The 27,959-nt window shown below is 44.9% G+C and overlaps 1 protein-coding gene across 2 annotated transcripts in view; it reads left to right on the top strand.

The window, feature by feature from the left end:
* Positions 1-10,593: 10,593 nt before the first annotated feature.
* The window catches only part of LOC144505533 (T-cell leukemia homeobox protein 3-like), a 194,437-nt gene continuing 177,071 nt past the window's right edge, over positions 10,594-27,959 (top strand). The window contains exons 1-3 of one of the 2 annotated variants that reach the window (XM_078231659.1): positions 10,594-10,984; positions 11,145-11,150; positions 16,290-16,527. In XM_078231659.1, the coding sequence (XP_078087785.1) occupies positions 10,594-10,984; positions 11,145-11,150; positions 16,290-16,527 (635 nt within the window). The remainder of the gene's footprint in view (positions 10,985-11,144; positions 11,151-16,289; positions 16,528-27,959) is intronic. The other variant, XM_078231660.1, reaches the window with a different exon arrangement.

Raw genomic sequence — 27,959 nt, 5'->3', positions numbered from 1 at the left:
GGCTTCACAGGGTAGATGCTGAGGGAATGTTACTCCTTGTGGAAGACTCTAGGACCAGAGGGCATAATCTCAGAGTGAGGGGTTGGCCATTTAAGACAGAGATGAGGAGGAATTTCTTCTCTCAGAGGGTAGTGCAATTCTTTACCGAGGAGAGCTGTGGAGGCTAAGTTGTTAAGTATGTTCAAACTGAGATAGACAGATGTTTAAGCATTAAGAGAATCAAAAGTTCTGGGGATAAGGTGGGAAAGTGGAGTTAAGGATTATCATATCAGGTCAGTCATGACCTCATAGAATGATGAAGCAGACTCGATGGGCTGAATGGCCTACTTCTGCTGCTATGTCTTATGGAGTTATCTGTGGTCAATGTATTTATCTGTGGTTAATACAGTTTTCTGTGATGTGTACAGTTATCAGTAATAGGTATAGTTATCTATTTTTTGTGGAGATTTCATAGAAAGAATCATAGAAACCCGACAGTGCAGAAGGAGGCCATCTGGCCCATTGAGCCTGCATTGACAACAATCCCACCCAAGCCCTATCCCCGTAACCCCATGTTTTTACCCTGCTAGTCCCCCTGATGCTAAGGGGCAATTTAGCACGGCCAATCAACCTAACCTGCATATCTTTGGAGTGTGGGAGGAAACCGGAGCACCTGGAGGAAATCCATGCAGACACGGGGAGAACATGCAAACTCTGCACAGGCAGTGACCCAAGTCGGGAATCGAACCTGGGTCCATGGCACTGTGAGGCAGTGATACTAACCACTGTGCCAACGTACCTCCCAGAAAGTTTATTTATTAGTCACAAGTAAGGCTTATATTAACACTGCAATGAAGTTACTGTGAAATTCCCCTAGTTGCCACAGTCCAGCACAAAGTGCCTCACCACCATATCTTTCAGAATGTGGGAGGAAACCGGAGCACCCACAGGAAACCCACGCAGACAATGTACAAACTCCACACAGACAGTGACCCTAGCCGGGAATCGAACCCGGGTCCCTGGCTCTGTGAAGCAGCAGTGCTAACCACTGCCACCGTGCCGCCCAAAACGAGGGCTTGTCCAGGATTTCTGTGATGAATACAGTTATAGTGACTCGTTCAGTTATCTACAGTTATTACAATTATTGATGATGGGTGAAGTTGTCTGTAATTAGCAGTTCTTTGTTGTTAGTCAAGTTACTTCTGATCAGTACAGCTATCTATGATGTGTATGTTTTTCTGTGTTTAGTACCATTATCTGTGATGGGTACAGTTGTCTGTAATTAATATGGTTATCCGTGTTAAGTAGTTATCTGTGGTTAGTACAATTACCTCTGATGTATTTAGGTATTGTGATGTATACAGTTCTCTGTGATGGCTATAATTAGTCAAGTTACCTGTGATGAGTGCAGCTATCTGAGGTTAGTACAATTATCTGTAGTTAGTACAGTTATTGGTAATGGATACAGTTATCTAGGATGGGCACAGTCATCCCTGAGGACTGGAAATGTAGCTTTGTAGGTGTTACGATATTTTAGTAAATGATAGGTTTTAAAGCAGGCTTATCCTAGAGTGTGGGTGGGGAGGTGAAGAGAATGTGGGGGGGGAGTGGGTGTGAGGGGGAGAGCGAGTGAGTGTGTGTGAGGGGGAGTGTGTGTGAAGAGGAAAGGGAATGTGTGTGAGAGGGGAAAGGGAGTGTGTGTGAGAGGGGAAAGGGAGTGTGTGTGAGAGGGGAAAGGGAGTGTGTGTGAGGGGGAAAGGGAGTGTGTGTGTGAGGGGGAAAGGGAGTGTGTGTGAGGGGGAAAGGGAGTGTGTGTGAGGGGGAAAGGGAGTGTGTGTGAGGGGGAAAGGGAGTGTGTGTGAGGGGGAAAGGGAGTGTGTGTGAGGGGGAAAGGGAGTGTGTGAGAGACTGTGTCTGAGGGGGAAAGAGAGTGTGTGAGGGGAGTGTGTGTAAGGGGGAAAGGGAGTGTGTGAGAGACTGTGTGTGAGGCAGAAAGGGAGAGTTGTGAGGGGAGTGTGTGCAGAGTGTGTAAGGGAAGTGTGTGAGTGGCAGAGGGAGTGTGTGTGGGGGGCGAGGGATGTGTGTGAGGGGGAAGTGAGGATGTGTAAGGAGCATATATGTGAGAGGATTGTGAGGGAGGGGGTGTGTGTGAGGGAGTGTGAGGGAGGAGAGGGTTTGTGAGGAGAGTGTGTGTGGGGGGAGTATATCTGAGGGGAGTGTGAGGGAGAAGAGGGTGTGTGAGGGGAGTGTATGTGAGGAGTATGTATATGAGGGGAGTGTGAGGGAGGAGAGGTTGTGTAGGGGGAGTGTATGTGAGGAGTGTGTGTGAGTGAGGGGATTGTGAGAGAGGAGAGGTTTTATGAGGGGAGTGTGAGGGAGAAGAGGGTGTATGAGGGGAGTGTGTGATTTGGAGTTGCCGGCGTTGGACTGGGGTAGGCACAGTAAGTTGTCTCATAACACCAGGTTTAAGTCCAACAGATTTATTTGATAGCATGAGCTTTCGGAGCGCTGCTCCTTCATCAGGTGAGTGCAGGATTTGTTTCACAAACAGGGCATATATAGACACAAACTCAATTACAAGATAATGGTTGGAATGTGAGTCTTAACAGGTAATCAAGTCTTTACAGGTGCTTACAGTCTTTACACTTCTTTAACTTCTCTCCACTCACATTGTCTGCACCTGTTAAGACTCGCATACACCATCATGCACTCCCACAGTGGGAGTGAGTGAGCACTGAGTTGGGGAGTGAGCCAGAAACACACACCCGCACACTATTACACTTCAATACTCATCTTTATTTAGTGCTCATTTATTTTTGCTCAGCAACTTGTGTCTTTCCAAACCTCAGTTTAATGTTGTGCCAAACTTTACCTTTCTGGGTTTTTTTTTAAATCGGCCTGTTGGGTGAGAAAAACGTTGCCCCCCGCCCCCGCGGAAAGGTTGGACAAGGTCCCTGTAAAATGTCATACAGGGGGGTAAGTCACTGAGCGCTGGGCTGAGCTGAAACATTCAGTTAGTGTGTCCCGCACACACAAGGGCTGCTGAATTCGGCTCCCGCGTGTTCACGAAGGGGAATTATTTCCTCAGAGACTGACGATTTCCAGGCAACATTTTCAACAACAGACCATTTACAGAATAATACAGATATCAATTTAAATACATTCCTAATAAAAACATACTAAAGTCACTTAAATATACTATTACTTACTGCTGCTTGTTGTGATATTGTCCAATAGCTGACAGTTTCAGATTCCTTTCAAAAGCACCTCATTTATTATTCAAGTCGCTCTTTGCATATCCCTCGTAACGTCAGCAAGGCCGGTGTGAAATTTTACACAGTGAAAATTAATATCAACAGCCGCATGTAATAAAAATATGGCCCTGGGCACGTATCCCACCATTATACATATGCCCGCCTATTCCCGCTTCAATTATCTTGAACAAAACCTCTCCTTCCTAGGGGCTGTCTATGTGTGTGTTTGCTCTCTGTTAGTTGGTACTCGGAGGGTTGGAGCCAAAGCCTGAGGCTGGTTTAGGGGCCCCTATCTGAAAGCAGGAACCACCGGCTGCTCGGCGGCAGGTTGCTGCTATCCTGACAATCCAATTAGCTACGGTACAGAGTAACTAAAAACTGATGACCCGGAGCTTCAGACACTCCATCAGGCCAGCAAGGGGAATGGAATTAGCGCCCGTTACCATTCCCATCCTCAGCGGCTATTTGAACATTTGTGAGCGAGGATTTAACACCACTGACCATCCCCAAGGTGGGGTTTCTCACAGTGGGCCCGTGTCTTCTCTATAACAAGTTCCAGCACGCTTACAATCATGTTATATTATACAAGCTACTCGTTTGAATTGGATTCGGCCGGTGTGGCGTTCTGTACAAACATTAGTCGAATCCCGCGGATTCAACTGGGCTGTAAAGAGTGAATGAATGTTCAGTGTCCAGGTACAGCTCAGGGTCTCAATATTCATGTTCCCGGGGAGTGTGAAGCACAGCGCCGCTCATATTCACTCACTCACTGTCTGACTTTATTCACTAACACTTTCATTCAGTCTTTCACATTCATCCTCTCAAACTCCCACTTTCTCGCACTCTCATTCACTCTTTTACTCAAATACTCACTCAATCACACTTACCCCTCATTCTCTCTCCAACATCAATCCATGCTTTCAGTTCCACTCTTGCCTCACTCATTCTCTCTGTCCCTCACTTAATAACTTGCCTTTCACCTTCATATTCTCACACTCGCTCATTATCACCCACACACTCACTCACACTCATTCACCATCGCTCTCTCACGCACACTCACACCCTCACTCACCCTCAGCTACACACACACTCACTTTCACTTACACTCACCCTCAGCCATTGACGTTTACTCACTATTCTCCACTCAATCCCCTCACTCTCACCCACTCATTCACCCATTCACTATCACGCTCTCATACTCACTCACTCCCACTCCTCACCCAGTCTCACACTCACTCATTCTCACCCTCAGTCACTCACTCACTCTAGCCTCACACTCATTTATTCTCGCCATCTCACTCACTACTAACACTCTCACTCAGCCTCGCGCACTCATTCTCACTCTCTAACATTTTTCACACCCTCACACATTCTCTCCATCATTTATTTCTCACTTATTCACACGCACTCTCTCATTCACTCAGTATCTCTAAGTATCCTCAATACGAGAGAGGAGTGTGCTATGCCGGGATTGTACACTTATACATTCGCTTTCTCTCCCCCCCCCCCCCAACCTCCGCCCCCCCCTCCCCCTCCCCCCTCCCCCTCCCCCCTCCCCCCTCCCCCCTCCGGCCCCCCCTCCCCCCTCCGGCCCCCCTCCCCCCTCCGACCCCCCCCTCCCCCTCCCCCTCCCCCTCCCCCTCCGACCCCCCCCTCCCCCTCCCCCTCCGACCCCCCCCTCCCCCTCCCCCTCCGACCCCCCTCCCCCTCCGACCCCTCCCCCTCCCCTCCGCCCCAGGCATCTTTCCACTCTCTCCTCACCTTTTCTATTCCTGGGACGCCAGGGACAGAACTTACACTGCAGCCCGAAAACTCTATGCTCGAAATTAGTGTCTGAAGTTGGGCCAGGACCGGGGCACCGGCGAGCGGGTGAATCTTTGCTTCGCCAGACACAACCTCAGTTTCCCTCTAACAACATAAAACTCGGCTGGTAAAACAGGATTAGAAAGATGGTTTAGTTACTGGGATCTTGCTACATGTGCTTGCTGTAAAGGAGTGGCGAGTCCCAAAAGTAGATTTCAAAATTTTGGATCGAGCTGGAGATAATTGTCAAACTGGAAGGCTTAAACACGGAATATTTGTAACAATTGTCCTTGTTCACAGGACTGTCAGTCCCCTTGGTTCGCTTCTCCCACTCTGTGAATGTCGCATTAAGTCTCCGTTTCCACCTGCTGGATAAAATACCACCCAAAACAAAAATAATCTTACGAAGATTGTAGTTTTAATACAGTGTGTAAAATTATTTATAATCTATAAAAACATCTTTGTTATAAAATGACAACGAGACGGGAGAATTGAAATCTCAGTGCTGACTGTGCAGTGTTAGATTGCAAAGTGGGATTTATCCCCACGGTCGGTGCCTCTCTGTCTATCTGCTGTTCTCCGCCCCGGTGACGCCGTTAATTTCTCCACACTCTCCTGCAACAAACGAGTGAGTTTCGTTGTAACTCTAAAAAACAATATATAAGAAACCTTTTTTTGTCATAAATGTTGAGACAAGCGCCTCTCGCTGCGGCCGGCTATCTCTTTTAACTCCAGCTCTGACTTGCATCCGTTGTAAAAGAGCGAGTAGTTCTTTTCTTTCCTGCCCACTCCTCCTCTCTGTTTATTTATAAATAAAACAGATTCCTCAGTTCTGGGAAGAATACTAACTAGTAAACTACCAGCGCTGCAGCCTCGGAGTAATGTCGGTAAATAACTTTGGTTCTTATACTGCAGCTGCCATCTCTCCTGACTAAATGTATTTAATATATGTTAAATATTATGATACAGCTGGGACGGCTAACGGAGAATGATGTGCAAAAAACTCAGATTCGTCCTTATAGATCAACAGTAAGAAAGTACTTTTAATATCGCCCAGATATTCTGGGATTGGAGACAGCGGGACGTTTTGGCGAAACCATAAGTGTTTTAAATAAATATAATTTAATAAATTAAATTAACCTACCCAACCGTTTCACAAAGGGCCGAACACAGTTTGTATATGACAGAGTATATTAATATTAATAAATATACATTGTATGTATTGTCTGTGTATATGCCCTGAGCTTGTTATGTGCAAATATCTAAAGCAGCATTTGTAAATGTACGAAAAAATAAACATACAGGCTGTGTACTGATTTATAAATCTTGAAAATGGAACACACACACACACAATGTAAAGCCTGCACCTGTAGACATTCAGAGGTGGTGTTTGTACATACTGTACATGTATTTATTTAACACTAAATTACATTGCTTCCCGTGGCTGTAGTTAAATGTACAAAATCAAATATAAGATATAATTTTATTTATACGCGAATAATTAAATATACAGTGGCTGTTTGTTAATGTACGAAACTATATATAGTGCAGTTTGCACATTGTAGGTTAAATATATTCACTATGTATGGTGTTTGACATATATGTGCAATTCTAAATCTACAAAATAGGTAGTATTTATGTTTACACATGCATGAATCCATCACAAATTGTGTTTATTTCTGTGGGAAAAAACAAGTCGACATTTTCTGTAGCGTTTGTGTGTACATATGCAAACATTTATCTATATCATCAGCGGTGTTTGTATATATGTTCAATTATATATTTGTTCAATATTGTTTTTTAAATATTCATACTATGAAATTTCATGCTATATGGAGTGTTTGTTACATGAATACATTAATGTTTGTATTATGTCCATGTATTATAGAACATTATGCAATCGTTCCCCGTGTCACATCACTCGCTATTAGATTATATAAATTGCAAGTGTATCGAAGGTTATACAATTCTTGTCCTGTCAATAACATCCAATTTACACTTCATACGAAGTAAGATTTCATCCCGAAATTTTATTCTGCTCATTTCGTAATGACCAGCAGCACGGGGAGTTTTTGCTGTTTCAATTTTTAGTGCGTTTAAACTTCCGTGAGTTGGATGATTAAATTTGCGGTACCCCCCGAAATATAGTTTAAAATGGTCCTTTACAGAGTGAAGAAGCCGGGTTTAGTGCAGTTACAGAGTATGGGAGCTCTCATTGTATGTGAATCGCTCTCTGTAGATTCACAGCGACCAAGTTCCTTATTAATATATCCCCCATCCTTTTATTTAAATTGCTGGAGATATTCTCCGTTCAGTGATATTTAAGTCCTCTCTGTGTGACGGGCCATTGATAGCTGAATGAGGAAAAAAAAAATCTCTCAGCAAAAATCTCTTAGTAATGAGAAAGTGAGACAGACAGAGGCAGAGATCTCTTCCCTCTCTTTCCTAACGGGTGCCGGTTGATGAGAGATCTCTATCCCACGGCTATAAATTCATCATATGTTCGACATCAGTCTCTTTTCTTTATACCCTTAGCCAAAAGTCCGAGCAACAGCACACGGACCACAAAAGAGTGGATGGTTTTGTTTTGTGCGTGTGTCCCGTTTGAGATGGGAATTAAACTCCGGTTGTCAGTGACCTGATCAAATCTTTTATTAAAACAGCCCCAAGGCCGAGTCCGCTCCACACATTCTGTTCGCACTGTCTCCGTTGAAGGTACAACTATTTATCTCAATGGTTGGTTCGGGGTATCTCCTGCACACTTGTGAAAATGAATATGAATCTGTTTGTATACTCGGCGTGGCCTCGGGTTTTAGCCCAACAACCTGCCCCGCAGGCGAGGATATTCTGAAAAATGTAGGGGCGAGGAGAACAGAACGGTTTCTCTGAAATTCACCGCCGTATTTTACACTGGCCTTTAATACAAATTGGTGTCTGTTAAATACATTAAACCATTTCACATACACTCTTTGTAGTGTATAATTGATTTGTACATTTATACAAATTTTGCATTAGCTGTACATGTTTTAATAATTTACATACAGTATTTAATATCCATACAGAGTTTAGAATGTATATTTAACTTTGTACAAATATGCAAACACTAATGTTGTACATATAAACATTAAGCATACTATATATTTAATATTGCACATATATACGAACATAGTATATCTAGCAATATTAAATATACAGTATACGTAGCGTTTATATGTACAGCATTGGTGTTTTGCATACAGTGTGCATTTAATTGTGTGTATCGTAAATATGCAAGTTTGTATATATAGATATATATTGAGTTTAGTTTCATGGTTTTATAATTATTAATAGTACGTATATCTATAGTTCATATATAAAATAATAGGAAGAGTTATTTTAATTCTTACACACACGAGAGAGCGAGAGGAATAATAAGATGATTCCTTGCTGGGAAAGGAGTTTAATTTGTCTAAATCCTCTTCTCTCGGACCCGTTCATGTGGAGCCGTCTACATTTACAACACTGTTATTGTGAATTACATCTTGTAATTCGTATATTTTGTTCTGGAATGGCTCCATTGAACAGCCTCATGAAATGTATTCAATTCTTCCGTCATGTTCTTTCTATGCCGCCTTGTTGAGCAGAAACTGAAAATCCCTTTTAAATAAGAGCGCCTCAAATAAACGGCTTAAAATGTTGAAGTGACTTATTCGAAAAGGGGCGTTTTAAATAGATTCGAAGCAAATACAGATCAATTTCTGAAAACGAATAAACACTAAATGTCTTAATTAATTTAATTAAATGTATAATGAAAAATTGCAGTTTAAAATTCCTTGTAAGGAAATTAATTCTTGTTAAGACGAGACTTCGTAACGGCAGAGTTTAGAGGCAGTCTTTTTGAGGAGGGTTATTTGTTTCAATTTTTGTTAAGTGCCCAGCATTTCATCCGTGCTAATTTTTAAAAATTGTCGGAAAGCACTGGCCCTGACATTTCAGGACCACTTAACCAGTTCCGATGCATCTTCTAAACAGCAATCAGCAAATTACACAGATCGGTTCTGAAGCCGCCTCTGTTTTGTGCCGTTTTATTGCGGTCATTTAAATTATTCAGCGTGTTTGTGTAATTGAATAGGAAGGTTCTGCAAAACTAATAACCCCCGCCTTGTTACTGGTTTTTTTAATATAGATAAAATCACGAAATAGTTTCTAATACGCTGATAAAATGCTGATTGTGTTAATGTAAAATCGCGTTCCCTCTTTTCATTTCCCTTATAAAGAGATAAGTGATTACATGGGCGAGAGAGAGACTTGTTTGATTCCCAACATTTAGAATGTTTATTGGGCTGGGCGTGGTTAGGGAGTGTGGCCAAACACCAACTTGTTTTAACCAAACTTTATATATAAAATCTCAATAAATGGGCTTTCCAGGCGGTTGCGGGAAATTGGTATTAATCAGAGGGTAAAACATTTCCTTCTCATATCCACCGGCTCATTTAGAAACAGCTCGTGCTCCCCTCCCGACAGGAAAACCTCTACAACAATCCGGCTTTCCCCCATTCTCGTGCCCTCTCCGCCGAACTGATTCCCCAAGCGAGCAAATCGGAAGATTTTAGCTGAAAACTGTCGAGAGGTTCAAACTAGCTCTGTGATTTTTAGAGGGTTTTTTTTTAATTGCTTGAATTTATTTCCCAAAACGAATAAAGACGAAACAATGTGATGGGTGAGTGTGGAACCCGAGAGAAACCCAACCTTCTGTTGGTGGCAGTGAAATGGAATTCTCTGCCTGCCATCTCGGTTTAAAGCCAGGGGCTGTGTTGTAGCTTTTTCAATCCAAGGTTGGAACTGGGTAAAAGATACTGTTGTTAATTCCCTTCAGTGGGTCTGTAATTGATATACAATTTAAATAATAATCCGTTTGAAAAAGAACCGAACGATATCTCAAATCAAACTTAACATCTGCTCCCTGAACAGTTTTGTTCAGTTTGTAAGACTTTATTGGGAAGGTTTCAGGGGCCAACTCTCGGACTTTTAACTAAAATCGAATAATGGGATTCAGGGCAAACTAACTGGAGGTGGCCGCTATTTATTCAACCCCAGCAGACTGACACACATCAGTATCCAGATAAACCCGTGGGACAAACACTGAACTTTCCCCTAGCGTCCAGTGGACAGCCAGCCTCTGAATAAAACGCTTCGTTCTAATAGTTTTCGTTCTCAGTTGTTTTTGCAATGGACTCTCTCCCTCACACCCTTGACAAATCCATACGGCCCCTGAGCTCTGTCTTCCTGTGGATTTGCCAGGAGTTAGCCAATGGCAGAGGAAGACCTCTTGTTTTCAGCCAGTGAGGGGGCTGTGTAGCTGGAGGTGCGCACACAGCCAGGATATGTGGTCGGAAGCTCCCACAGTAATGCCAACTCCCTCTCAAAGCCCACCTGCTCCCTTCAACCTTCGCAAAGTCCAACTGCTGAGCATGTTTCGTGGATCCATTGTGCCCAGGCACCTCTTTTAAAAGATTACCTTTTCTGTGTGTGCTTTTAATCTTCAGGGTGCAGATCTTGCTGGGCTTGGGGGTTCGGTATGGATCAGCCGGGGAACACACAGACACAGCCTCAGCATGAGCCCATCAGCTTCGGCATCGACCAAATTCTCAGTGGCTCCGACCAGGAGAACTGCCTGCAGAACAGCGCCAGAGTTTCCGAGGCAGCTTACCTAGCCAGCGGTGCCTACCCGGCCCTGGCCACTGCCTACCCGACCCTGGGGACGGCTACCTATGAGGATAGCGTGTCCGGATCTTACAGTGTCAACCTCAACATGAACGGCTTGGCTTCAGCCGGGGTGATCAGAGTGCCGGCTCATCGGCCCGTCCCCCAGGCTGCCGTGCCCAGCATTGGCAGTGTGGCTGGGCTGAGTGGTCTCAACTTCCCCTGGATGGAAAGCAGCAGGAGGTTTGCTAAAGACAGGCTGACAGGTAAGGGAAAGCATGTGGTCACCTTTCAATGTGCTTTAAATCAGGGGGAAAGGGCGAGACTGGTGGGGGGCGGGATTGAATATTTCAATGTTACTAAACTCTCAGATGGGATTCCGCCTTTAAACTGCCCGATTTTAATAATTGCCGAGAACCGGCGGAGCTGCTGGTGAAGTTAATGGACTTCTTGTACAACTTGAATTAACTTTGCAAACTACTTCTTCTTCACTCTTCACACATTTACAAATGGGTGGTATTTTAAAATTCGCCTGATTTCGAACTCAATTGTTTGATATTATTTCCTATTAGCAGAAATTTAGTAGATATGAGTAATATGTAAAGTTACCCGAATTGAATGTCGCGGTGTCAACACGTTGCATTGAGAAACATTGGCGAGTGGGACTGAACTCGGAGAAAAGATCGATTATTTTAAATAGATTTAAAGTTGTAACATTTATTTACAAAGCTGATAAAAGTTTAAAACTGACAATCAGGTCCGGAGGGTTTGATAATTCTGACTTTAAAGAGACTGGTCAGGAAATCACTATACACATTCCCACAGCGGGAGAAGAAATCATTTGGATAGAATTTAACCACAGATTTATATATATATATAATGGAATATGCTGGAAATGACGGGCGTGTGGGCATTGAGTATGGAGCCAATCAAAACAGAGAAGAAATTCCTCCTCAGCTCCCTCTTAAACTGGACACCTCTTATTTTTAAACTGGGTTCCCTGAGTATAAGATTCCCCAGGAGGGAAAATATCCTCTCAGAATATACCCTATCAAAGCGCCTTGGGCACTTTCAATAAGATAGCCTCGCAAACTTCAGCGGAGATAAACTCAACCTTTCGTCGAAACCGAGTATCAGGTCCCAGCCCAGAGAGAACAGGGAGTGACCCAGAGAGAAGTGTCTGACCCAGACTGAACAGTGCCTGACCCAAAGTGAACAGTGCCTGACCCAAAGTGAACAGGGACTGACCCAGAGAGAACAGGTTCTGACCCAGAGAGAACAGGGACTGACGCAGAGAGAACAGCAACTGACCCGGAGAGAAGTGTCTGACCCAGACTGAACAGTGTCTGACCCAGAGTGAACAGGGCCCCGGCCCAGAAAGAACAGGGTCGTGGCTCAGAGTGAACAGGGAGTGACCCAGAGAGAACAGGTTCTGACCCAGAGAGAACAGGTTCTGACCCAGAGAGAACAGTGTCTGACCCAGAGAGAACAGGGTTCTGACCCAGAGAGAGACAGGGTCGCACCCACAGAGAACAGGGAGTAACCCAGAGTGAACAGTGTCTGACCCAGAGAGAGAACAGGGTCCCAGCCCAGAGAGAATAGAGTGAACAGGGACTGCCCAAAAAGAACAGGCACTGACTCAGAGAGAACAGTGTCTGATCCAGAGAGAACAGTGTCTGATCCAAAGAGAACAGGGTCTGACCCAGAGAGAACAGGGTCTACATGCATTTGGAAAGGCAAGGACTGATTAGGGATCATACGCACAGCTTTGTGCATGGGAAATCTTACAAATTTGATAAAGTTTTTTGAAGGGGTGACCAAGAAAATAGGTGAGGGCAGTGCGGTAGACATTGTCTACATGGACTTTAGCAAGGCCTTCGACAAGGCACTGCATAGTGGACTAGTCAGTAAAGTTACATCACATAGGATCCAGGGAAAACTAGCCAATTGAATACAAAATTGTCTCACCGGTAGGAAACAGAGGGTGGTGGTAGAGGGTTGTTTTTCAGACTGGAGACCTGTGACCAATAATGTACCGCAGGGATTGGTGCTGGGTCCACTGTTATTTGTCATTTATATAAACAGTTTGAATGAGAATATAGGAGGCATGGTTTGTAAGTTTGTGGATGACACCAAAATTGGTGATATAGTGGACAGTGAAGAAGGTTTCTCAGACTACAATGGGATCTTGATCAACTGAGCCAGTGGGCTGAGGAATGGCAGATGGAGTTTAAATCAGATAAATGCGAGGTGCTGCATTTTGGTAAAACAAACCAGAGCAGGACTTACACAGTTAATGGTAGTCCCTGGGACGTGTTGTCGAACAGAGAGAGGGGTGCAGGTACACAGTTCCTTGAAAGTGGCATCGCAGGTAGACAGGGTGGTGAAGAAGGCATTTGGCACACTTGCCTTCATCGGTCAGACAGAGTATTGAGTATAGGAGTTGGGACATTATGTTAAAACTGTACAACACATTGGTAAGGTCACATTTGGAGTACTGCATACAATTCTGGTTGCCCTGCGATAGGAAAAGATGTAATTAAATTGGAAAGGGTGTAAAAAAGATTTACAAGGATGTTACCAGGACCGAAAGGTTTTAATTATAAAGGGAGCTTGGATAGGTTTGGACTATTTGTCCCTGGAACATATGAGGATGAGGGGTGATCTTATAGAGGTTTATAAAATCATGAGGAGCATAGATAAGTTGAAAAGCTAAGGTCCTTTCCCCAGGGTAGGGGAATCCAAAACTAGAGTTTATAAAATTATGAGAGGTATAGATGGGGTAAAAAGTTGGAAGCTTTTTCCCAGGGCAGAAATGACAATTACAAGGGGGCACAAGTTCAAGATAAGGGGGGAAGCATTCAGTGGAGATGTGCGGGGAAGTTTTTTACGCAGAGGATGGTGGGGCTCTGGAATGCATTGCCAAGTGAGTTGGTTGAGGCAGTTACGTTAGCCATATTTAAGACATCTTGATAGGCATATGAACAAATGGGGAATAGAGGGATATAAGCGGTTTGTCTAGATAGGACAACGTGATCGGCGCAGGCTTGGAGGGCCGAAGGGCCTGTTCCTGTGCTGTACATTTCTTTGTTCTTAGAGGGCATAGGTTTAAGGTGAGAGGGGAAAGATTTAAAAGGGACCTGAGGGGTAACTTTTTCACATAGAGGGTGGTGTGCATATGGAATGAACTGCCAAAGGAGGTGGTAGAGGCGGGTACAATTATAACATTTAAAATACATTTTGACAGGTACATGGATGGGAAAAAATTAGAGGGATATGGGCCAAATGCAGGCAAATGGGTCTAGTTCAGTTTAGGAAACATGGTCAGCCTGGATGCGTTGGAGCATAGATGGGCCTATTTCATTGCTGTATATCTCTATGACTCTATGATTCCAACAGAGAGAACAGGGACTAGCCCAGAGAGAACAGAGCCCTGGCCCAGAGGGAACAGGGTCCCGACCCAGAGAGAACAATGTCTGATCAAGGAGGGACACAGTAAGAGTTTTAACAACACCAGGTTAAAGTCCAAAGTTGTTAAAACTCTTACTGTGTTCACCCCAGCCCAACGTCGGCATCTCCACATCATGATCAAGGAGGGAACAGAGTCCTAGCGCAGAGAGAACAGGGTCCCAGCCCAGAGGAAACTGGGACTGGCCCAGAGAGAATGGGGTCTGACCCAGACAGAACAGGGTCCCGATCCAGAGAGAATTTTTAAATTTCATGCAGAAGTGTTCTTTGTCTTTTGCATTTGAATTCTGGACGAATTGTTAAAAACTGCAGCATTTAAAACATGTTTTGTGCTTCACCCAGTAGGATGTAACTCAATGAGTCTCTTTCACAACACAATAAGCCTCGATTTTAGTTTATTTATTAGTGTCACAAGTACGCTTACGCATTGCAATGAAGTTACTGTGAAAATCCCCTAGTAGATACACTCTGGCTCCTGTTCGGGTACACTGAAGGAAAATTTAGCATGGCCAATGCACCTAACTAACACATCTTTCAGACTGTAGGAGGAAACTGGAGCACCCAGAGGAAACCCACGCAGACACGGGGAGAACGTGCAGACTCTGCACAGTCAGTGACCTAAGCCAAGAATTGAACCCAGGTCCCTGGTACTGTGAGACAGCAGTGCTAACCATTGTGCCGCCGAAGTACCTATACAGATAAAATCCAGGCAAATCAAGGGATTGAACCCGTTCCTAGTCGTTGTTAAATGACTCCTCTAATTGGAGTTGTTATTCGCCATAATTTTTCCTCTCTGAGTTTTAACACCAGGGAAATGGCTGATTACACCTCCCCTTCATTACGCTTTCTCATTTCTCTGTTTTCAGTTCTTGGCTGTTGGTTCAAGTCTGAACAGCGCTCCCACCCATTACTGCATCAGGGTGAAGGAACACCATTCCTAATGTCTGATTTTTAAATTATATTTAATTGATCAAACAGGTTGTATTTGCCATCTCCACATGAAACCTTATCGATAATGAATCCATTTAATGATTAAATTAATAAAGACAATTGATTGTGAGAACATTTGAACTGATTTCCCAGCAGCATTGATGTAAGGAGACAGATTGAATCCAAATGGAAATCATTGCCTCCTCTGTCTGCTCTGCCACTTATTAAATCAACTCAAATTATAAAGACAAAACTCAAAATATCAATTTTATTTTAATAAATCCAAAGAGTTCCAATATAAATGATTTCGAATTGCTCACCGGTTTGGGTAGAGTGCATGTGTGATTCTGATTCAGTATGACCATGAGGTAACATGTGGTTATTATGTGTGTCTATATTTATGTATGTGTAACTGTGTGTTTACATGTGTGCGTGAACATGCCTGAATGTCTATATGTGTGTGTCTGTGCTTGTGCCTTTGTATGCACTTGTGTCTGTGTGTATGTGCACGGTCCCCGGAAGGGTAGGGGGTTTTAGTTAAGTCGGGCAGCATGGTTGGTGCAGGTTTGGAGGGCCGAAGGACCTGTTCCTGTGCTGTAATTTTCTTTGTTCTTTGTATACATGTCTGTGTGTGTGTGTGTCTGTATCTTTTTGTGTCTTTGAATGTGTCTGTTTATATGTCTTTGTGTGTGTGTGTGAGGGTTGCATGTGTGTCTGTATGTAGCTGTGTGGATATATGTCTCTCTGTGTATCTATGTCTGTATCTGTGGGGTGATGCCTGTGTGTGTACCTGTGTATGTGTATCTGTATGTGTATACCTGTGTCTGTGTGTCTGTATGTATGTGTGTGAATATGTGTATCTGTGTATCTGTATATGTCTGTGTATGTGTCACCATATCTATGTGTGTTTGTGTCTGTGTGACAGTCTCTTCTGTGTGTGCCAGTGTCTCTTTATCTGTCTGTGTGTTTGTGTACCGCCTCTATCTGTGAGTTTAACGCTCATTCCTTAAGTATGTTTTCTTTTCCGGGGCGGGTGAAAGTCTTTATTCCCGGGGGTAACAGTAAAATGTGAATAATATTGAAAATGAACATTTATTTTACAAATGAAGCAGCTTCTGGCTCCTGTCGACCCTGTTGGAGATGACTGTGCCCTGTTCTCTTGTCTTCCACTAGCTGCCCTGACTCCTTTCACGGTGACCCGGCGGATCGGACACCCTTACCAGAACAGAACCCCTCCAAAACGGAAGAAACCCCGAACCTCCTTCACCAGGATCCAAATCTGTGAGCTGGAGAAGAGATTCCACAGGCAGAAGTATCTGGCCTCGGCTGAGAGAGCGGCGCTAGCCAAATCCCTCAAAATGACGGACGCTCAAGTTAAAACTTGGTTCCAGAACAGGCGAACTAAATGGAGGTGAGTGAAGGTAAATTGGAGTGAAAGCTGCAGAGAGACAGAGGGGGGAGTGCAGAGAAACAGAGAGAGTAACACTGGAACACCACTGAACACAGGGCAGGCAGTTCAAATACTTCTCAAAATAAAGAGAGTAACACGAAATTGTGTTTGAACTTTTTTTTAAAAGGGAGAGAAAGTTTGCATTAAATTAATCAATATAAGATTGCCGAGCTGCAAGAGGGAGAGAGATTAACAATTATATATTACTATTTATAGGGAGTGACAAAGAACCAAGTTTAAATGAATATATTTAAAAGTGGAACAGCAAAATACTGTGGAGGCTGGAAATCTGAAATAAAAACAGAAAATGCAGGAAATTCTCAAGAGGTCAGGCAATGCCTGTAGAGGAGAAAATGAAGTTTACCTGGTGAGTATTCCCAGCATTTTCTGTTTTTATTTAATCTTTAAAACAGAATTTAATGATAAGGAGATCGAATAGTAATTCTATACTAAATCTGAGAAAGCAAAACACAATTACTGTCTTTAAAAAGAGAGCGCTGTGACAGGGAGCAAAGAAGGAGTCAAAGATATTTAAACATTGAGCTTAAGGGAGAGAGACATAGAATTAAAGAGGGCAGGGTGTGAGAGAAAATAACAGAGTATAAAGGAGGGCAGTATGGGTTTGAGAGGATAACCGTTGAAATTAAAGGGGATAGTGTGCAAGGGAGAATAACCAATAGCATTGACTGGCGTGAATGATAGAGGAAAGTATGTGCGAGAGAGTATTATTGACAAAATGAGGGTTGTTTGTATAAGAGACAATGACTGATAGAATTAAAGAGGAAAGTGTGTATGTGAGAGAGAATAAATTCTAGAATTAAGAAGGGTAGAGTATGTTGGAGAATAACTTTGAATTGAACCTTTGAATTGAATAACTTTGAATTGACCTTTGCTGTTTGTAATATATATAAATGATTTGGAGGAAAATGTAACTGGATTGATTAGTAAGTTTGCGGACGACACAAAGTTTGGTGGATTTGCGGATAGCGATGAGGACCATCAGAGGATACGGCAGGATATAGATCAGTTGGAGACTTAGGCGGAGAGATGGCAGATGGAGTTTAGTCTGGACAAATGTGAGGTAATGAATTTTGGAAGGTCTAATACAGACAGGAAATATGCAGTAAATGGCAGAATCCTTAAGAGTATTGATAGGCAAAGGGATCTGGGTGTACAGGTACACAGGTCATTGAAAGTGGCAATGCAGGTGGAGAAGGTAGTCAAGAAGGCATACTGCATGCTTGCCTTCATCGGCTGGGGTATTGAGTTTAAAAATTGGCAAGTCATGTTGCAGCTGTATAGAACCTTAGTTAGGCCGCACTTGGAATATAGTGTTCAATTCTGGTCACCACACTACCAGAAGGATGTGGAGGCTTTGGAGAGGGTACAGAAAAGATTTGCCAGGATGTTGCCTGGTATGGAGGGCATTAGCTATGAGGAGAGGTTGAAGAAACTTGGTTTGTTCTCACTGGAGTGACGGAGGTTGAGGGGAGACCTGATAGAAGTCTACAAGGTTATGAAAGGCATGGACAGAGTGGATAGTCAGAAGCTTTTTCCCAGGGTGGAAGAGTCAATTACTAGGGGGCACAGGTTTAAGGTGCGAGGGGCAAGGTTTAAAGGAGATGTACGAGGCAGATTTTTAAACTTGTTGCCGGGGGAGGCAGTGGAAGCGAATACGGTAGAGACTTTTAAGGGGCGTCTTGACAAATACATGAATAGGATGGGAATAGAGGGATGTGGTCCCCTGGAAGGGTAGGGGGTTTTAGTTAAGTCGGGCAGCATGTCGGTGCAGGCTTGGAGGGCCGAAGGGCCTGTTCCTGTGCTGTCATTTTCTTTGTTCTTTGTTCTTTTGTTCTTTGAAGAGGGCAGTGTGTGTGTGAGAGAGAATAACTGATAAAATTGAAGTAGAGTGTGAGACAGAGAATAACTAATAAAATAAATGAGGGAAGTATGTTTTGAGAGAGAATTACTGACAGAATGAGAGTTGTCTGAGTAAGAGACAATGACTGAAAGAATTAAAGAGGGAGGTGTGTGTTTGAGAGAGAATAAATGATAGAATTGAAGAGTGTAGTGTGTGTGAGGGAGTAACTGATAGAATAAAACAAGATAGTAAGCGTGTTAGAGAGATTAACTGATAGAATAAAAGAGTCAAGTGTGTGTAAGAATGACAAAATAACCAATAGAATTCAAAAGGGCAATGTGTGTGTGTGAAATGGAATATCAGATAGAAATAATGATGCTACTATGAGAAAGAGGGAATAATTGATAAAATTAAAGAGGGTAGTGTTTGTGTGAGCGAATAACTAATATAATTAATGAACACAGTTAGTGTGAAGGAATAACTGATAAAATCCAAGAGTGAAGTGTGTGTGTGTGTGTGTGTGAGAGAGAGAGAATAACTGCTGGAATTAAAGGGGCTAGTGTGAATGGAAGAGAGAGAGAATAACTGGTCAAATTAAAAATGGTAATGTGTGTGAGGGAATAACTGATAAAATGAAAAAAGGCTAGTTTGTGCGAGAGACAATACCTGGTAGAATTAGAGGTGGCAGAGTGTGTGTGTCAGAGAATAACTGATATAATTAAACAGATAGTGTGTGTAAGTGTGAATAACTATAAAATAAAAGAGTGAAGTGTGTGTTAGAGAATTACTGGCAAAATTAAGGAGGGTTGTGTGCGTCTTTACTCAGGCACAGGCACAGCAGTAGCGAAGGAGAATCAATTATAGAACTAAAGAAGGTATTTACTGTGTGAGAGAATAACTGATTGAATTAAAGAGGATAGTGTGTGTTTGAGAGAAAATCTATGATAGAATTAAAGAGGGTAGTGTTTGTGAGAGCATAACTCAGAATTAAAGAGACTACTGTATGTAAGAAAATAACTGATAGACGTAAAAATGGTAATGTGTGTGTGAGAGAGAATATCTGATAAATTAAGAAGGGTATGTGTGTGAGTGAGACTTACTGACAGAATTAAAGAGAATACTATGTGAAAGGAAGCGTATAACTGATAGAATTATATTGTGTGTGTGTAGGGGGGGGGAAACTGATGGAATTAATGAGGGTAATGTGTGTGTGGGAAAACTGATGAAATTAAATAGTTAGTGTGTGCCATTATCAGAAAGAATAACTGACAGAATTGAAGAGGGTAGTGTGTGTGTGTGAGAGAGAGAGGGAGAGCGCATGATCTTACCGTCTCATTGCGCCTGTCGATCATTGTGGTGAGCTCGGAAAATAGCATGTGAGGCAAAAAATCCAATTCACTTCAGAGCATAACAGTTTGCTATCTACCTGGACCTTTTCGAATGGCGCCAACCACTTATGGGCATGAAACTTCTGAGCATGAATTTGAGTGGATTTCAATATCATGAGCAAGCTTGGCATGGCTGCTTCCCCCCTCCTGGATGTTTCTCTGGCGTGACGTCACGTTGGCGTGAATCATTACTGCTCTGTAGAAGTCTGGCTCAGGCACAGCAGTAGCGAAGGAGATCTATGAACTGACTACCACTGAGCAACAACCCCCGGGTGCCGGGGGAGGTGGGGTGGGGTGTGGGGGGGTGGGGTGTGGGGGGGTGGGGGGGGGTGGGGTGGGGGGTGGGGGGGGGGTGGGGTGTGGGGGGGGGTGGGGTGTGGGGGGGTGGGGGGGGTGGGGTGGGGGGTGGGGGGGGGTGGGGTGTGGGGGGGTGGGGGGGGGTGGGGGGGGGTGGGGTGGGGGGGGTGGGGGGGGGGGTGGGGTGGGGTGGGGGGGGTGGGGTGGGGTGGGGGGGGGTGGGGTGGGGTGGGGGGGGTGGGGGGGGGGTGGGGGGGGGTGGGGTGGGGTGGGGGGGGTGGGGGGGGGGGGTGGGGTTGGGGGGGGGGGTGGGGTTGGGGGGGGGGGTGGGGTTGGGGGGGGGGGTGGGGTTGGGGGGGGGGGTGGGGGGGGGGTGGGGGGTGGGGTGGGGGGGGTGGGGGGGGGGTGGGGTGGGGTGGGGGGGGTGGGGGGGGGGTGGGGTGGGGGGGGTGGGGTGGGGGGGGTGGGGGGGGGTGGGGTGGGGGGGTGGGGGGGGTGGGGTGGGGTGGGGGGGGGGGGTGGGGTTGGGGGGGGGGGTGGGGTTGGGGGGAGGGTGGGGGGGGTGGGGGGGGGGTGGGGGGTGGGGTGGGGTGGGGGGGGTGGGGGGGGGTGGGGTGGGGGGGTGGGGGGGGTGGGGTGGGGGGGGGTGGGGTGGGGGGGTCGATGGGCCATCTTGTCCTGTGGGGTCAGAAGGGGGGATTGTATGCCTGATGACTGGAAGGCCAGGGGGTGTCGGGCATGGGGGCAGTCGGGTGGCATATGTCGGGACTGTGCCTCAGCAGGCAGGGGTTGTAATGGGGGGGTGCCAGAGGGGCTGGAGGAAGGTGGTGGGGGGAGGGTTGAGTGCTGGAAGGCTGCAGGGAGTGCGGAAGGGTGTCAGGGAGTGCACATTGCAGGTGCGATGGATGGTACTGCGTCTGGTGGACACTCACCCTTGCTGCCCAAACAAGATCGTTCATTTTCTTTCGGTATTGTTGGCTGGCATTGCATGTCAGTGCGCAGGCACTGACTGCCACTGCCACTGCTGCCAGGCCACATTGCCAGCCGATCCCTGGGTTTCTGACCATCTCAGGGGTAGAAGATGGCTTTCCTCTCCTCCACGGTGTCCAACAGCCGTCCCAGCTCTCCCTCCATAAAGTGTGGAGCTGCTCTACGTGGTGTCATCTTCCGAGTGTGACTGACTGTGAGTCCATCGTTACTGTTTGAATGCAGCCCCCTCTGCTTAATGATGCACAGCTGCAGCCACCTCGGGTGGGTCAGGTGCCTGAAGCCTCTATAACAATGTGATTCGCATGGAGGATCTTTCATTGCACTAAGGGCGGCACGGTAGCACAGTGGTTAGCACTGCTGCCTCGCAGCACCAGGGACCCGGGTTCAATTCCGGCCTTGGGTCACTGTCTGTGTGGAGTTTGCACATTCTCCCCGTGTCTGCGTGGGTTTGCTCCGGGTGCTCCGGTTTCCTCCCACACTCCAAAGATGTGCAGGTTAGGTTGATTGGCCATGCTAAATTAACACTAGTATCAGGGGGATTAGCAGGGTAAATATGTGGGGTGACGGGGATAGGGCCTGGGTGGGATTGTGGTCGGTGCAGACTCGATGGACCGAACAGCCTCCTTCTGCACTGTAGGGATTCTATGATAAGTGTCGGAAGGTGGTGATACAGAGGGCACCTGAGAGACCGGTGTGGGAAACTTCTGTTTTCTCCCTGTTTTGACATCATTCTGCCCATGTGTGTGTATGTGTGTGTGTGAGGGCGAATAACTGACAGAATATCAAAGAGAATTGTTGACTGAATTAAGGAGGGTTGCATATGTAAGAGACAATTACTGATAGAATTAAAGAGGGTATTGCATGACCGAGAGAATAACTTATCGAATAAAAGAGAGGTGTGTGAGTGTGAAGAATAAGTTATAAGTTATAGAATTATGGAAGGTAGTGCATATGTGAGTGAGAATAACTGAAAGAATTAAAAAGGATAGTGTATGTGAGAGAAAAAAACTGATAGAATGAAAGAGGGCAGGGTGTGTGAAAGAGAAAAACTGACACAATTCAAGAAGGTAGTGTGTGTGTGAGAGAGAATAACTTGTAGTAAGAAGAGGGTAATATGAGTGTGAGAGAAAACCTAATAGAATTGAAGAGGGGAGTGTGCGTGTGTGATAGAAATGATAGAAAAAAGTTAGAGGGGGCTATTTTGAGCCCGCAGTCTCTGTCTGTGGGAATGGCGGTGCTTGCTCTAAATCTGGAGAGCGTGATTCGAGCTGGCGAGTTTCCAAGTTTTATTCTTTCTGGCTCCTCACCAGTGGAGTGGCGTGAAACACATCGCGGGAACGCAGAAAGCTCATTTTAATACATTAGCATGTCATTAGTGAGCGCTCTCTCCGGGACCTCCCTGGAAAAGATAGTGTGTGTTCTTGAGAGAAAATAACTGATTGACTTAAAGAGGTAAGTGTGTATGAGAGAGAATAACTGCTGGAATTAAGGAGGGTTGTGTGTATAAGAGAGAATCAATGATAGAATTAAAGAGGGTAGTTACTGTGTGAGACAATAACCTCTAACCATTTAAGTGGATATTTTATGTGTGAGAAAGATTAACAGATAGAATTAGAGAGGGTGGTGTGTGCGAGAGAGTGAAACTTGTAGAATTAAAGAGGACAGTGTATGTGAGAAAATAACTGTTAGAATAAAAGAGGATAGTGTGTGTGGAAGAGAATAACTGATAGAATTAAAGAGGGAAACATTACCAAGCGAGATCCTAAATGTACAATGTAGACATGTCCCCTTCAAATATGAGTGGTACTGCCAAATCTAGACTCCTTGATTATCTGGAGGAATACAGGGGAAGATCAAACAGAAAAATAAAGTTTATGGTAGGCACAAAGATCTAAGCACTACAGATAGTCGAGATGAATATAGGAAGTGGAGGGATGAAGTAAAAAAGGAAACAAGGAAATCAAAGACAGGACGTGAAAGAAGATTAGTAAGTAAAGTTAAAAAAAACTCAAAGATATTTTACTGATATATTAATGCTAAAAGGTTAATTAAGGAAAAAGTTGGACCTATCAGAGACGGAGATGGGAATGTGTGTGCAGATGCAGAGGCTGTGGGAAGGTTTTAAATTAATATTGCCTCAGTGTTTACAAATGAAAGGGATGATGCAGATATAGTTTAGGATGTACACTGTGAGATATTGGACGGGATAAACATAAAGAGAGAGGAACTCGAAGGGTTGGAATTCTTGAAAGTTGGTAAGTCGCTAGGGCCAGTTAGATTTTTTCTGAGGCTGCTGAAGAAGGTCAGGGAGGAGATAGCAGATGCTCTGAGGGTGATTTTCCAATCTCACTAGATACAGGGGAGGTATCCCCCCTCTCATCCTCCAAGGGTCCAACATTCACTCTTGCCATTCTATTCCTTTTTATATATTTGTAAAAGCTTTTACTATCATTTTTTATATTTAGAGCTAGCCGAGCTTCATAACCTATCTTTCCTTTCTTTATCGCTTTCTTAGTCGTTCTTTGTTGTTTCTTAAAGTTTTGCCAATCTTCCGATTCTCCACTATTTTTGGCCACTGTACGCATCGGTCTTTAATTTAATATTCTCCTTAATTCCCTTCGTTATCCACAGCTGGTTATCCCTTTTCTTACAGTCCTTCTTTATCACCGGAATATATTGTTGCTGAGTACTGAAAAGGATCTCCTTAAAAATGCTGCACTGTTTCTCAGCTGTCCTACCTACCAGTCTGTTCTCCCAGTCCACCTTAGCCAATTCTGCCCTCATCCTATTGTACTTCCCTCTGTTCAAACAGAGGACACTGGTATGGGACCCTACTTTCTCCTCTTCCATTTGTACCAGAGATTCGACCATATTGTGCCAATTCTGCCCTCATCCTATCGTACTTCCCTCTGTTCAAACAGAGGACACTGGTATGGGACCCTACTTTCTCCTCTTCCATTTGTACCAGAGATTCGACCATATTGTGATCACTTGACCCAAGAGGGTCCTTCACAAGAACATCCTTAATTCTACCTACCTCATTACACATTACCAAATCTAAGATAACTCGTTCCCTCATCGGTTCTCTAACATACTGTTCAAGGTAACTATCCCGACAGCATTCGAAGAACTCTTCCTCCATCCCACCCCTTCCAACTTGAGTCAGTCAATCAACATGCAGGTTGAAGTCCCCCATGATTATTGCCGTTCCGTTTTTGCATGCATCCATTATTTGCATGTTTATTGCCCTCCCCACCTCAACATTATTATTTGGGGGCCTATAGACCACGCCTACTAGTGTCTTTCTCCCCCTACTATTCCTTATCTCTACCCATAACGATTCCACGTTTTGTTCCTTAGAGCCTATGTCATTCCTCGCTACTACCCTGATATTATCTTTTATTAACAGAGCTACCCCACCACCTTTTCCTTCCTGTCTATTCTTCCTAAATGCCTGATACCCCTGGATATTCATCTCCCAGTCCTGGTCTCCCTGCAGCCACGTTTCTGTAATGGCCACTAGATCATACCCATTTGTGCTGATTTGCACCATCAACTCATTAACTTTGTTCCGAATGCTTCGTGCATTCAGGCAAAGGGTCTTTATTCCAGCTTTTATCTGGACCCAATTTGATGAAACGCTATCAACCTCTCCCTCGCCCTCTACTCCTTTAACTACTTGAATGCCTTCATTCACTTGCACTCGCTCCCTCTCCTCTGCCATTGATTTCGTAATTCCTCTTACCTCTGCACCCTCCCCCCCATAAATTAGGTTAAAGCCCTACCTGCAGCCCTAGTGATACGATTCGCTAGGACTCTGGTCCCAACACGGTTCAAACGGAGACTATCCCATCTATACAGGTCCCATCTGCCCAAATACTGGTGCCAATGCCCCATGAATTCGAACCCATTCCTCCCACACCAATCCTTGAGCCATGCATTCGTCTCCTTAATCCTATTAACCCTGCGCCAATTCGTGCGTGGCTCAGGTAGTAATCCAGAGATTACCACCTTGTTGGTTCTGCTTTTTAATTTGTTCCCTAGCTCTTCGTACTCCCTCTGTAGATCCTTAGTTCCTGTTTTGTCTATGTCATTGGCACCTACATGGACCAGGACAACTGGATTTTCACCCTCCCACTCCAAATTCCTCTGCAGCCCAGATGATACATCCTGGACCCGAGCACCAGGCAGGCAACACAACCTACGGTATTCCTTATCCTGGTCACAGAGAACAGTGTCTATGCCCTTAACTACACTATCCCCAATTACTACTACATTTCTCTTTGATTTCTCCGTTGCAGCAGCACCCTGCACCCTGGTACTGCCGGCAGTTTGCTCGTCCTTCTCACAGTCATTTTTCCCATCTACACTGGTGGCAAGAACCTCAAATCTGTTGCACAGATTTAAGGGCTGAGGTTCTTGGGACTTAACCTCCCGCAAACTACTTCCTTTCTTCCCCCCACTGCCTGCCTTCTTCCCCCCACTGCCCGCCTCATCCGCAGCCACTCCCTGTTGTCCCTGACCCCCAGCTAAGTTAGTCAGTCTAAGGGGCGTGACTTTCTCTTTATACACATTATCCAGATAGCTCTCCCCTTCCCTGATAAGCCTCAGTATCTGTAGCTCAGAGTCCAGTTCATCTACCTTGAGCTGGAGATCCTCCAGCAACCAGCACTTACTGCAGACATGGTCCCTGGGGTCCACCTTGGGGTCCACTTGCTCCCACATCATGCAGAAACAGCACATTACATATCCCTCCATACCAATTTACCTTGTATAGAGCTGTGAAGAAGGCCTATAGTGTGTTAGCTTTTATTAACAGAGGGTTGGAGTTTAAGAGCCGTGGGGTTATGCTGCAACTGTACAGGACTTTGGTGAGACCACATTTGGAATATTGTGTGCAGTTCTGGTCACCTCACTATAAGAAGGATGTGGAAGTGCTGGAAAGAGTGCAGAGGAGATTTACCAAGATGCTGCCTGGTTTGGAGGGTAGGTCATATGAGGAAAGGTTGAGGGAGCTAGGGCTGTTCTCTCTGGAGCGGAGGAGGCTGAGGGGAGACTTAATAGAGGTGTATAAAATGATGAAGGGGATAGATAGAGTGAACGTTCAAAGACTATTTCCTCGGGTGGATGGAGCTATTACAAGGGGGCATAACTATAGGGTTCGTGGTGGGAGATACAGGACGGATATCAGAGGTAGGTTCTTTACGCAGAGAGTGGTTGGGGTGTGGAATGGACTGCCTGCAGTGATAGTGGAGTCAGACACTTTAGAAACATTTAAGCGGTTATTGGATAGGCACATGGAGCACACCAGGATGATAGGGAGTGGGATAGCTTGATCTTGGTTTCAGATAAAGCTCGGCACAACATCGTGGGCCGAAGGGCCTGTTCTGTGCTGTACTGTTCTATGTTCTATGTATAAGTTGGTGTAATTTAAAAGTGAAACCCTACCCTGCCTCTGCCTGTCCTCGCTGAAGCCCTGTGAGCCAAAGCCCTTACAGTTCACACTCTACTCCCCACTCACTCGGCCGCCCGCTCCCGACGCTGCCCGCTCAAAAGTGCGGCCTGCTTTTAAACCTTCCAAAAACCTTCCCAGGCTTCTCCTGGGCCTACTTCCTGTTTTGGAAAAAAAACCCTCCGATTTTTAACACAAATTTAACTGAAAAATAATTAAATCAATCAAATGCAGAAACACACTCCCTTACCCTCAGCCTGCTCCTGTGGAACAATGTAATTTTTCTATGATTCAATGGATCTAAGGTCATATGTGGGAGAGAATAACTGACATAATTAAAGAGGATAGTGTGTGTTTGGGAGAGAATAACTGATAGAATTGAAGAGAGAAGTTTGTGTGAGAGAGAATAATTGAGACCATAAAACATAGGCGCATAGGAGCGCTGCCATTCAATCATAGAAACATAGAATAGAAACATAGAAAAACTACAGCACAGTACAGGCCCTTCAGCCCACAAAGTTGTGCCAAACATGTTCCTACCTTAGCAATTATTAGGCTTACCTATTACCCTCTATCTTACTACGTTCCATGTACTTATCTAAAAGCCTCTTAAAAGACCCTATTGAATCTGCCTCCACCACCATTGCTGGCAGCCCATTCCACGCACCCACCACCCTCTGAGTGAAAAACTTACCCCTGACATCTCCTCTGTACCTAGTCCCCAGCACCTTAAACCTGTGTTCTCTTGTGGCAACCATTTCAGCCCTGGGAAAAAGCCTCTGACTATCCACTCGATCAATACCTCTCAACATCTTATACACCTCTATCAGGTCACCCCTCATCCTTCGTCTCTCCAAGGAGAAAAGGCTGAGCTCACTCAACCTATCCTCATAAGGCATGCTCCCCAACCCAGGTAACATCCTTGTAAATCTCCTCTGCACCCTTTCTATAGCTTCCACATCCTTCCTGTAATGAGGCGACCAGAACTGAGCACAGTACTCCAAGTGTGGTCTGACCAGGGTCTTGTATAGCTGCAACATTATCTCACGACTCCTAAACTCAATTCCTCGATTGATGAAGGCCAATACACCATACGCCTTCTTAACCACAGCCTCAACCTGCACAGCTGCTTTGAGCGTCCGATGAACTCGGACCCCAAGATCCTTCTGATCTTCCACTCTGCCAAGAGTCCTACCATTAATATTATATTCCGCCACCCTATTTGACCTGCCAAAATGAACCACCTCACACTTATCTGGGTTGAACTCCATCTGCCACTTCTCCGCCCAGTCTTGCATCCTATCAATGTCTCACTGCAACTTCTGACATCCCTCCACACTATCCACATCACCTCCAACCTTTGTGTCATCAGCAAACTTACCAACCCATCCCTCCACTTCCACAT

Source organism: Mustelus asterias, chromosome 16 (assembly GCF_964213995.1).
Source record: "Mustelus asterias chromosome 16, sMusAst1.hap1.1, whole genome shotgun sequence".
In the NCBI taxonomy this organism is placed as follows: Eukaryota; Metazoa; Chordata; class Chondrichthyes; order Carcharhiniformes; family Triakidae; genus Mustelus; species Mustelus asterias.
Note: the sequence above shows the minus strand (reverse complement) of the source record. Positions and strands in the feature narration are given on the sequence as shown.